Raw genomic sequence first — 11954 nt, 5'->3', positions numbered from 1 at the left:
TTCTTGAAATAGGAAGACATGCCACTAAACAAAAGAATGTAACATTTCTAAACAGCACAATGAAGTTCAGAAAGTGAAAATGAGACCAGCAATTCAGAGAGAGCATCAAAGTAGCAAAATTGTTACGATGGTAGAGAGAAAGAAGCATCAAGTAGCCAAAATTGTTACAATGATAAAGAGCACATAGAAGTACGTCTCAAAAGTGAAATGAAGACTAACCATCGACATTGTCAACTTTAGTATTAAGGGTAAGAAACACCTCATTACTGATGTTGCAAGGTTCCGCCATCATAAAACTGTTTGAAACAGGCTTGATAACCTTGATTCCGAGCATGGTTATCGAGTCAATATGGCATGCAGTGAAACGATTGCCCCACATTAGGCTGTTCATGGCGGGAGCCACAAAGAGAGGCTTCTTGTTGTAGTCCCATCCACTCACCACACTAGTCAGCAAGTTATCACAGAGCCCCATCGCGATCTAGAGAGAGAAATTCTCAGGTTAAAAGCTTGTTTTGTTCCTAGGAAACAAAATTCTAAATAAAACAAACAACAAAGTGCCAAGCTAAAATAATGTAAGACTGCAGAAGTAATTAATAAGCTCTAATGACTGGAACAATGACAAGCTGAAATTGAATAGACACACCTATATTGTAACTTGTATTCTCTATCTCTCTCATGGTCTCTTTAGGAGAATGGTGAAGCCTAAACATTAGGAATGGAGAAGAAACCACTGTAACTGACAAAGCTAGGAAGTTGTTTTCTTTCACCAACTTCACGACAAATTAAGAGATTAGCATACATTATTCAAATAAGGGGAACTAGCAATAATTCAGAGAAAAATTAAAGCAAGGTGAGAAACAGAGGACTAAACAGAGCAGAATTTACAGTCATTCGCTTCCTAACAGAGCAGAAAAGAATCGATCATTCGGGGCCAGCACATGTTAGTACCAGGCCAATGGTTTGACCACTGCGAAGTTATGGCTCTAACTAACGACTTAACAGTCCTGGTTTTTCTGCGAAGAATTTAACCTCCAACCTTTTGAATATTTATCCTTATGATTAAACTGATAACATGGGACAAAAGAGTGCATAGACAATCAAAGCTGCCGAATGCCAATTGAGGCCCTGTAAAAATAGCGGATCTTGTCATGTTTATTTACAAAACAGCTTTGGTCACTCTTTGAATAATTCTTGAAACTGAAGAAGAGGCTTTAAGAAGTGGCTGACTGTTAGTTTCTTGTATTTCAACTACAAAGCTGTGGTATCTTTTCATAGCCAGCTTGCAAAAGATCAAAAGACTCTTATATGCTCCTCCATCCATATTGAATGCACTTACATAGGGAGAAGGTATTTATAGAAATTATCTTAGTTTTTAGCTCAAACTCGCTAGCAGCATTTACAAACTTGGCAGAGTCGACTCAGACTTGGCCCTTGCTAGCCAGAGTATTAAGGTACAACTCAGGTTGATTTAAAAAAGAAAAAGTAAAAAATATAAAAATTACTAAATGGTGGAATCAATGTATAAATATTTTGCATGTAATTTGGGAGTTGGGACAATGATTTGTGACTTTTTCTTGTCCTATGCCTTCCTTTTTTATTTTCCTCTTTTTTTTGGAATTTTTTTAAAATATCTTCAACTGTAAATCATTTTTTCTATACCCATGTTTTATACATTTTCAGCTTATTTGGATTTTTTATGTTGTTTTTTGTTTAGTTATTAACTACATTTTTCAGCTTATTTGGACTCACACTACTTGGGTGAGTCCACCACAGTATATAGCTTGCCAGGGCCGAGCCCGAGGACCGAGCCGAGTTAAACATTGCTTGCTAGAATGATTAACTGCTACCTTGTATCCCCTACCCCAGAAAAGCTAAAGACCAAAGAGCTATTAAATGCCCCTTGAAACTTTGCCAATAAGATTATCTCCAAGGTCCTTGCTAATTGCCTCTGGCCCTCTTCTTTCATCTGAACATAGGGCTTTTGCTAAAAGGCCAAGCAATTAGGAGAACTCTTGTCTAGGCTATAGAGCTACCTGGTGGAGGAAAACAAAGGTCTGAAGATTAGGCGAAAAGTATTGTGATCATATTGAATATAGTAACACTAGTAACAAATTACCTTGCCAAGTGTGTTGGCCGACAATGGAGCAATAACCATAGCATCTGCCCACTGGCGAAGCTCAATGTGACACACTTTGTCCCCTAGCTTATTCCACTCTTTCCATTCCTCGTCATCTGTATAGAGAGCTACATGACTAGGAATCCGTGCTCTGTCAATGAAGCGCATAGCATGCTTGGTAGTCACGGCCCTGACTTCAGCCCAATCACAAAAAGAGTGACAAAGAATTAAAAATTGGATTGCAACTGCACATCCACTTGCAGCCAAGAGAACCCGTGGTTTAGGTAACTCAGTACCACTTTGTTGAGACTTTGCTGTCACGTTAGTTCTACTCTGAGTTTGCAATGTCACCTGTCAAAAGCAACAATTCTATGAGAAAATGAGCACTGAAGGGCTAGCACATGAACCACATGGGCAAAACATAATATGGTAGGGTTATCTGTTCCAAAATGGGAACATGCATAACACTATTCTTGTGCTCATCAAAATAATAGAATCCGTCCACCCCAGAAAATTTTCTTAGCCCAGGTGTGGTGTATGTGTGTTTCAGCTGCATCTATAATTGATCGACATAATTGCACATCATCAGGAATTTATTCTCTTCATCTATGCTTATGTCCTTTTCCTAGTGTGCTTTCAATACGCATTGTATGAACATAGGGTCAGACCAATCAAGGACACCACATCCATATTTCCATATATCAAATTGGGAAAATATAGAATAAAATATGATCCATATTGTCATAGTAACGATGATGACATGGTCGTTTATCACCTTCCAATCAATAGGTTGGACAGTAATCAAGAGAGTGGGGACTTCGGTTGGATGGAGATGGAGATCGGAGCGGAAGTGGGGATTGGCGATTTATTGATTGAATTGTACAATGAGACGCACTCCCTCCATCACCATCCAACCCATTGATGGGATGGTGATAACCTCCTAGTTATGGGATAATGATGACTGTATGGATCGTATTATATGGAACCTTTAAAATATATCCGGTCTATACTTAACACAATACTCGGTGACAGTAAAACAGGCTCATGGGTGCTAGTTTAACTCTGGCCAATAAATTGAATTGCTAGTTTGTAGCCAGTTTCGGTTTTTTGAACAAACGGTTAAAATATGTTATGTGCATATATATTGATATATAATGGAATGATGCTTATTCTGAGAAAATTCCCAGTTGGACACCATTAAGCAGCCTATGCTAGGTCAAATGCCATGGCATTACACTTAAAACGTTTAAATGGCAACAACTACAAATATATGCATACATAGTTACAAATAACTATCAGAGCCTTTTCCCAACTATTTGGATAGATCCTAGTCTGTCATTCTGCTCTATCAAGGGTCATACGCTTTGTGAGACCCTCAGTCCTCATATATTTTCTCACTATTAGCAACCATATCCTTTTGGCCTTGCCCCTTGCCCTTTTTTAGCCTTCCACTTGAACCAACTCGCATCTCCGAACAAATGTTGTACTAGATCCATGCTCCACATGGCCAGCCCACTTAAGTTTTCTCTCTCATCTTATTGCCTACATACATCTGAGCTAGAATATCTCCATCCTCCAGTTGCATATAACAGTAAAAGCATATCCCAGTTGGTGACTTCTACTTAACAGAGGGAACATGACCATATCAATACCACCCAAAAGCCACTAATGAGTATATTGCAAGCACCTTTATGAATATAGAAGACAAGAAGGTGGAAATCAAATACTGATTTATACAAAAACTTAATACAGTAATTGTGCACCAAGGATAAATGTTTCAATTGAACTAAATTACTATTAGTAATTAATATGCGTTTTGCAGTTCACATAACTATAGGTTATTACTTATTTAGTAAGCAACGTTAAAATAAGCAAACTACAAAGGGAAGAGAATACAAAAGTCAAGCACAAATGAAAAAGCTGAATGCACTGTATTCATGTACAAAACAAGCTAACTTGAGAGCGTAAACAAATGAGCATCACAATCCTCTGGGAAAAGCAGGAAACACAATCCTGGTTTTTGTGCTAAATAAACAATAATAAACTTATGAACAAAGAATAACCATCAGTTGTAGAGTACCTTAACAAGAATAATAGAAGGGCAATAATTGCTTATTTGAATGTTTTGTAAGAGTGGTATTTTACCACCATATTATCTTGATATGTTAAAAGCAACACAGAGATTAATCATGCACAAAGTCTCAAATCTGTAGACAAGCCCACTCTCAGGATAAACAGAAATAACATCCCTATCCTCATGCCTTGTAGTGATAGACTCCAAATCCATCTTTTCCCCATGTATTCCTTCAAATGAACCAACTACCTAATGGTGCATGTCTTCCTACTGACTAGCTAATGGAAATTGTTGGAGGCAGCTCAACTAGCCACCCTTTAGGCCCTATATTGATGCCTTTTTGCAATGCGCTCATTCCGCAAAGTCTCTTGTGTCAAGAAACCAACATAAAGTGGCGATCTTCCCCCATTTACAACATATGGGTCTTTCATCTCACTCATGAATGGCCCATAATTACTTACCAAAATGACAAGGAAACACTTTTGAAAATGAGAACAGGCAGAATCCACAACTGCCAAGTTATCACCATGAAGGTATTAGTTTTGGGGTGAGAACAGCACCCATTTGAAAGGTTTCTGCAACTAGGTACCAATCAGTTTGATTGGACCAATCCACCAGAAACCACAACTCTTACAATGATAACTTAACTATGCTAATGATTTGCATGGGTTTATGAAGTTTACACAATTGCAATCACAACCCTTTTCTCAATCACATTTGGTGATCTGGAGATGCTCTTGCCAAACTCAGTGTTCAAAACAACATATCGGGCTGATTAGTCGATCCTGACCCGATCCGATTAGTCCAACTGCTTCCGACTAGATCGGCCGATTAGTGCCCCGATTTTTTCTGAAAAATGCTATTTTGGTAAAAAATTTCAAAAAACTCAAAAAATCCTAAAAAAAATGTAAAAACTGTTTAAAATTTACATGTATTGGTTTTTATATTGTCACATAAAAAAAGTAAAAAAATAACTATTATAAGCATAATTGGGTTTCAGAGAAAATGATTAGGCACCTGAAGCAAACTTTTTCAGTGATCTATATATTTAATATATATTAATATTATATATTATATATAGCATGTAATCAATAAAAACTATATAACATAAATATAAAATATAATATGATATAATATTATAAAATAATATAATATTTCATCTCAAGACCATTTTTTTTTTTGGGTATTTTGAAATTCAATTAAAAATGGGTGTGGTTTGTATAAGGTTGCAACCTTAAACGATCCAATTAAGGCGCACCTCCAAATTTTATCATAACATGTAATTTGGTGTAAAAAATTCTTAGGATTATCTAAAAATCCATTTTCATCTCTAATTATAAAATTTTAAACTCCAAAAATGGTAAAATCAAGTAGATATATAAGCATATGAAAATCTTGAAAATGGACGGTCTAGATAATATGTTGCAACATGCACTATTTATGGAACTCAAAATATTTTTTTTTTTTTTTTTGTCATATTCATACATCGAGATGATCAATTAGAGGGTTTTTCAACATTTAAACAACCTTTTTTGATGGATTTTTTAGGTGCATCTTTAATTCTACGTTTTAATGTTGCAACCTTATATATAAACTTTTTCCATTTAAAATATAAGTAAAATATAAAATTGTTCATCTCTTTGTGACAATTTTGATAAATTTCCCCACACACTCTCTCTCTCTCTCTCTCTCATATCTGTGTCTATCTGTATGTCTATGTGCCCGTCAGGGGGTTGGTCGTGCAGCTATTAGATTGAAGATCAAATCAGATGAACGACGAAATAAATTTTATATCCCCCCCGAGTTGAGGGATTTACGGGCTTGGCACCTTGTCACGCCCGATCAACTGTACTACGTCTGAGTCTATTCGCCCAACACGGCAAACCCTGCCGTTAGCAAATAAAAAATTTGTAATAATATATAAAGTTTTAAGTAGAGAAATAGAAGAATAGGGAAAAGAAAAAAAAGGGCGAAAGATACAAAACAATGTTATAAGGACAGCTTTGCAGACTCTGCACTGTGACAGTGCACTTGTTGGCCGATTTTAAGAACAAATCACCGCTTAGTGCACTAATTGGCCGATTAGTGCTCATTATTGTCGACTAGTGCTCATTAGTACTGATTAGTCGGCAGAGTAGTGCACTGAAAAAATTCCTGCATATATGACTGTTGGAATCGAGCCAGATCAGGATTGGCTAGTGACCGATCCCGAGTTAGTCGGCCGATATTTTTTAAAATTGGCCGATCTTTTAAACATTGGCCAAACTCATATTCGTACAGCATTTACGGGTCCAACATTGAGTAATTTTTGGTAAATAGCCTTTTTTTTTAATTATAATACATGCATTCATCAGGTAACTAATGCTAGCAGCCATGTATTAACACACTGCAAGCTCTTATTACCATGATGAAGCTGTTTGATCGTGGGTGCTGGTTTTCAACTTTGAATAATTGTGACCAGTCAGCACAGACGCTTCACTAAGTGAAAGGAGTAGCTTGGCTTGATGAGGAATGTTTTGAATACAACATATTTTAAATCACATTTTTCTAAAGAATTGTATACTATGAGATCATTTATCATTGATAAAATGAAGTCATAAGTAGTTCTAGACATTAGATGTCAAATTGGAAGTCTTGCGGTGTGTCACAAAGTTTGAGAAATTTTCTTGTGGTGTGTCACAAATTCTCTTTGTATACTTTTCGTTTTTCTAATTTGCTTGGACAATTATAGGGTACTTTGGAGACAAATTATCAAAGAGCAGAAGATACTCTACAAGACAGTCAACAACTAACTTGTCCGATTGAATGATAAACTAACTTATAACAAGAAGTTAGAATTGGAATTGGACTAAGAGATACAGAGCACTCGATCAGCACTAGTCTCAAGCTTTCAACGAAACGGGGAGACACAACATGTGAATTCGCGAAATTGGGATTTTACTATCTGGTATTCATCAAGTTCTGGGTAAAGGAATCCCAATTGTTACAAATTTGAAATTATTCCTACAGTAGGATATCCACCATCCCACTCACACTCAGTGGGTATGGTACTCAAAAACATAAGAGATACCAAAACAAGAAGAGGGGGGTCCACTGCACTTTTTTAATTTCATGCTCAAGTGTTCTGTCTGAGTAGCCTATAGAGGCAATAAAAGCCATAAATAGACAGAGAGAGGTCTTGTTGGACAAATCTTGAAGATCAATACAATAAAAGAACAAAAACAGACCTGTCTTCCAGGGAATCCAACACATCAGATCTGAGTTTCAAGCTATTAAAACCTTGTGATAATAGGCCCAAATTTGAGCATGAAGTATGATTTAGGAACATTAAAAAGAAGTCAAATTCCGTAAAAAGTCCACAATGTTTAGAATCGCAGGAAGAGAAAACAACCTAATATCAAAATTGAACCCAGAAGCAAATTGGAATCAATTACCCATGTTCTTTTAAGCCAAATTTATATGATATCTAAAATTCTATACCTTATTTGTTGTTTTCAAGTGATCTTAAAAGCTTCGAGAATAGATATGAGGTGTCTTAAAGATAAGGACAAAGAAAAAATGGGAAGCATAACATTGCTGATAACTGAACCCCATTGATATTTTAAGCCAAAGATGTTTACAAGCTAGAAAATAAGCTAATAGTCACCCACTAAATATCTTTGCAATGAGCAAATCTGGCAACAGTTATCTGGCAACAGTTATGGCAAACAATGGATTGGTAACTACAGAAAAATAATGACGCAAAAAATGAAATACAGTACCAGCAAATAGTATACCAAGATAGGCATATCCACAAAAAAGAATGCCTGGCATCACTTCAACGCATCCAAGAGATCCAAAAAAGAAAGAAAGAAATTTTGGAGAATGAATAGATACCAACGATCAATTACCAAATAAAACCGACCTTCAAACACCATAATGGGCAAATAATTATAACAGTGAATTATGCTTGACAATGCATGCCATGGATATATATATATATATATATATATATGAAAAATGTTGAGATTAGACCACTAGCTCATATGAACATATGAGCCCAACAGCCCAGATTGAATCTGGGCCCATCTGACGGTCACGACCTTATTTCGTATTTGAATTTTAACGTTTTTTCTACTAATCCAAACAACTTGAAATTTTAGATGTCAATTCTTTTCATCAAGGAGTACCTAATAAAAATATTTAAAAAATAATTCAAAAAAAATTAAATTGACCAAAATACCCCCAAAACATTCCAGGGGTATTTTGGTCAATTTATTTCTTGCAAATTATTGTTTTGATATTTTTATTAGATGATCCTATTTTTTAATTATACATGCTTAAAATTTCAAATTATTTGGATTTTTAAAAAAAAATTAAAATTAAAATACGAAATGAGGTCGTGACCGTTAGATTGGCTCAGATTCAATCTTGGCCGTTGGGTTCATATGAGCTAGTGGACTAATCCCAGCATTTTCAATATATATATATATATATATGAAAAAATTTTATATAGAGTCGAGGCTCTAAACAATCAAATTAGAGCCCACCTCAAAAATTTCATTAGAAGAGGTTATTTTGATGCCCAAATATCCTCAAATCTCGACATCAAGATGCATGGACATGAGAAAAAAATGGATTTCAAGTTTTGAAAATAGTGCGTCTTATGACGCATTTTTTTACCGTCAATTTCTAAGATTTTCAAGTTTTCATAGATCTGTTCGATCTACACTATTTTTGAAACTTTAAATTTTATAATTAGAGATGAAAATATACTTTAAGGCTATTACAAAGATTTCCAATATTGAAACCACATTTTTAGATACTATTTGAAGGTAAGCTCTACTTTGATTGTTTCGAGCCTTACTCTATACAAACCGCACCCTATATATATTTAAACAGGCACATGCAACAATACAATTAGTGTTAATAACTAACACACAAAGATGAAAAGAATTATGTAATGAGAAAGTAAGTAATGATCAAAGATACTGTAAGAATTCAGATGATGATCAAGATCAACCAATTTTAGAACACACAAATGACCACAATTGATCAAACCCTTAAAAAAAACAAAAAGGACCACGATGAATTCTAGCACAGGCACAATAAACAGCATGATGCGTCAGTTTGGGACTGTAATGGTACATTCACAGTGAACAGTTAACAAAAAAATGCCAAAAGATCCATAAAATAACTAGTTCATGATCAAACATACCTATAAAATGAGGGGATCATCTAAATTAACCAATTTGTAACATCAATTTACTAGTCACAACTGAATCGACAAAAAAGAAAATAGAAAAGTAAGAAATTAATGGCTGGATGAATTCCAACATAGAGGCCACAAATGTTAAGATGCATCTTATAACCAACCGAACAAGAGTGAATGATTAATTAATTAAGGAAAAAGTTTACATAAAGCCGAGGCTCTAAACAATCAAATTTGAGCCTACCGAAAAAATTTCACTAGAAGAGGCTGTTTTGATGCCCAAATATCGCCAAATTGATCATCTAGGCATCAAGATGCATAGACATGAGAAAAAAATGGATTTCAAGTTTTGAAAATAGTGTATTTTGTAAGGCATTTTTGGACCGTCAATATTCAAGATTTTTAAGCTTTCATAGATCTATCGCTCTACACTATTTTTTAAGCTTTAAACTTTATAAATAAAAATGAAAATATATTTTAAGGCTATCACAAAGATTTCCAAAACCACATTTCTCGACATGAAGGTAGGCTCTAATTTGATTGTTTAGAGCCTAGGCTCTATACAAACCGTACCCATTAATTAATGACGAAACACATTCTAAGAAATTCTAACCAATTACATAACCGTTGATAGACCATTAAAATAAGAAAATAAATAAACAACTGCCTGAATTCTAGAGCTCAGGGACAAGAAAACTTAATATGCATAAATAAAGAACTGTCTGAATTCTAGAGCTCAGAGACAAGAAAACTTAAGATGTATAATACAAATATTGCAGAATATAACTGCAAATATACAATTACATTGAATAATCAACAAAAAATGCAAAAAAGTAATCAATCTACTTAGAGCAATTGATTAACAATAGGAAAAAAAAAAGGAATTAAAGAGCCAGATGAGTTCCAGCACAGAGCTATAAGCATTAAGATGCATAATACAAGCACTGCAAAATTCACTTGAGGACCGTAAAGATACAAATGCAGTGGCTAATCTACCAAAACGAATCCGCAGAAAATTCAAAGAAACACAATGGCAAAAAATAGTTAGAGAAATTCTAGAGATGATCAAGATTAGTCAATTGCTTAGCATCAATAGACTGAGAACAGTCAAATTCGATCACAAAAAGATAAACAAAAAAAATATTCAAGAAAAATAACCTAAAAGAAACAAGACAGAAACCCTAGCTGGAGACTCAAACCGTAACGCTCTTCTCATCATCTTGCTCGTCTCTTCAGGGGGGGGGGGGGGAGAGAGAGAGAGAGAGAGAGAGAGAGAGAGAGAGAGAAACAGAGGACTATTTGAAAAACGAAATTGGGGCAAATTTTTGGAGGGAAAATGAAAAAGAGAGAGAAAGCGTTGGAGCGTAATTAGAGGGGTAGGGAAAAACGTTTATGGCAACATTATAAAGTAGAATTGAGGTGTACCTCAAAAATTTATCATAAAACCCTCTATTGATGGTTGGAAGATTATCTGATTGATCATCTCGACGTTGAGATGTATAAATATGAAAAACATTGAGATGTATGAAATATGAAAAGATCGAAAAAAATTTTGAATGTAAAATAGCGAAAAAAAGGATATTACGTACAAAAATAGTGTATTTTACAACACATTGTCTGGACCGTCAATTTTCAAGATTGTCATGTGTTTATAAATCCACTTGAGCTAAACTATTTTTGGTGTTTAAACTTTTGTAATTAGAGATGAAAATGGGTTCTCAAGCCATCCTAAGAATTTTTTACACCGAAGTTATAATTATAACAAAATTTGGAGGTGTGCTTTAATTTAATTGTTTAAGATTGCAACCTTATGCAAATTGCAGTCTGATTTGATTGTTGAAGGCCTCAAATCTTACATAAGGTTGAGGCTCTAAGCAATCAAATTAAGGTGTATCTTAAAAATTCACTAAAAGATGTTGTTTCAATGACAAAAAACCCTCAAATTGATCTCGATTTCGACTCTCGAGATGTGTAGACTTGGAAAAGAGGAAATTTAAGTTTGGAAAATAGTGCATCTTGTAATGTATCATCTTAACTTCCAATTTTCAAACTTTTCAAAGTATTTATAGATTTGCTTAATGAACATTATTTTTTAAGCTTTAAATTTACAATTAGAGATGAAAATAAATTCTCGACTCATCATAAATTTTGCTACTGAAAATCATCTTTGGACACTATTTAGAGGCACATCTTATTTTGATTGTTTAGGGCCAAAACCTTATACAAACCACACATTTTTTTATATTGTAAGGACGTGTGAAGTTTCATATCATGAAGTTAGAACTTTGTGTGCACTTTTTAAAACATGGGTTTCAAAGGGAAAAAAATGAAAAGAAAAGTATTTTGGTATATTTCTTCATTAAGACCTAGGTTTAAAATTACCCCATAAGGCATGTTTTGGGGGTTAATATGGATTTTGTACCTAAAATTGATTGGAATGATCTAAACACATTTTGAAAGTAAAGTTTTAAAAGATATATTTTAAAATTTAAAATCTATTTATTGTTTGAGATTTATGATCCGGGTGGTCAAGATTAATTGACTGTTAATTTTAGATCCAAAATTCTTGGTAG

The 11954-nt window shown here is 34.5% G+C and overlaps 1 protein-coding gene across 4 annotated transcripts; it reads right to left on the bottom strand.

Moving 5' to 3' along the window:
• Window positions 1-11000, bottom strand: LOC18431934 (phosphopantothenoylcysteine decarboxylase HAL3a). Of its 4 annotated transcripts, none has more exons than XM_088868349.1 (3): window positions 10540-11000; window positions 2117-2467; window positions 1-478 (listed from the first exon to the last, which is right to left on the bottom strand). In XM_088868349.1, the coding sequence occupies exons 2-3, from the start codon at window positions 2282-2284 to the stop codon at window positions 215-217; spliced, it is 432 nt and encodes a 143-aa protein (XP_088724475.1). In that variant the 5' UTR covers window positions 2285-2467; window positions 10540-11000; the 3' UTR covers window positions 1-214. The 4 variants fall into 4 exon arrangements, with proteins under 4 accessions (XP_088724475.1, XP_088724476.1, XP_088724477.1 ...); XM_088868350.1 differs by having other exon boundaries at window positions 10807-10941; XM_088868351.1 differs by having other exon boundaries at window positions 10568-10761.
• Window positions 11001-11954: the final 954 nt, after the last annotated feature.

This window comes from Amborella trichopoda, chromosome 5 (assembly GCF_054954075.1).
Source record: "Amborella trichopoda isolate Santa Cruz 75 chromosome 5, AtrichopodaSantaCruz75HAP2 v2.0, whole genome shotgun sequence".
Taxonomy (NCBI): domain Eukaryota; kingdom Viridiplantae; phylum Streptophyta; class Magnoliopsida; order Amborellales; family Amborellaceae; genus Amborella; species Amborella trichopoda.
The sequence above is the reverse complement of the archived record's forward strand: the minus strand, read 5'-3'. Positions and strand labels throughout refer to the sequence as shown.

Bases quoted from the DNA above. Each gene is read 5' to 3' on its own strand.
- LOC18431934 (XM_088868351.1), bottom strand. From the start codon at position 10,600: ATGATGAGAAGAGCGTTACGGTTTGAGTCTCCA. The intron at 2,468-10,567 runs GCTAGGGTTTCT...TGCTTTTGACAG, and splicing joins CGTTACGGTTTGAGTCTCCA to GTGACATTGCAAACTCAGAG. The intron at 479-2,116 runs GTAATTTGTTAC...TTCTCTCTCTAG, and splicing joins CGGCCAACACACTTGGCAAG to ATCGCGATGGGGCTCTGTGA.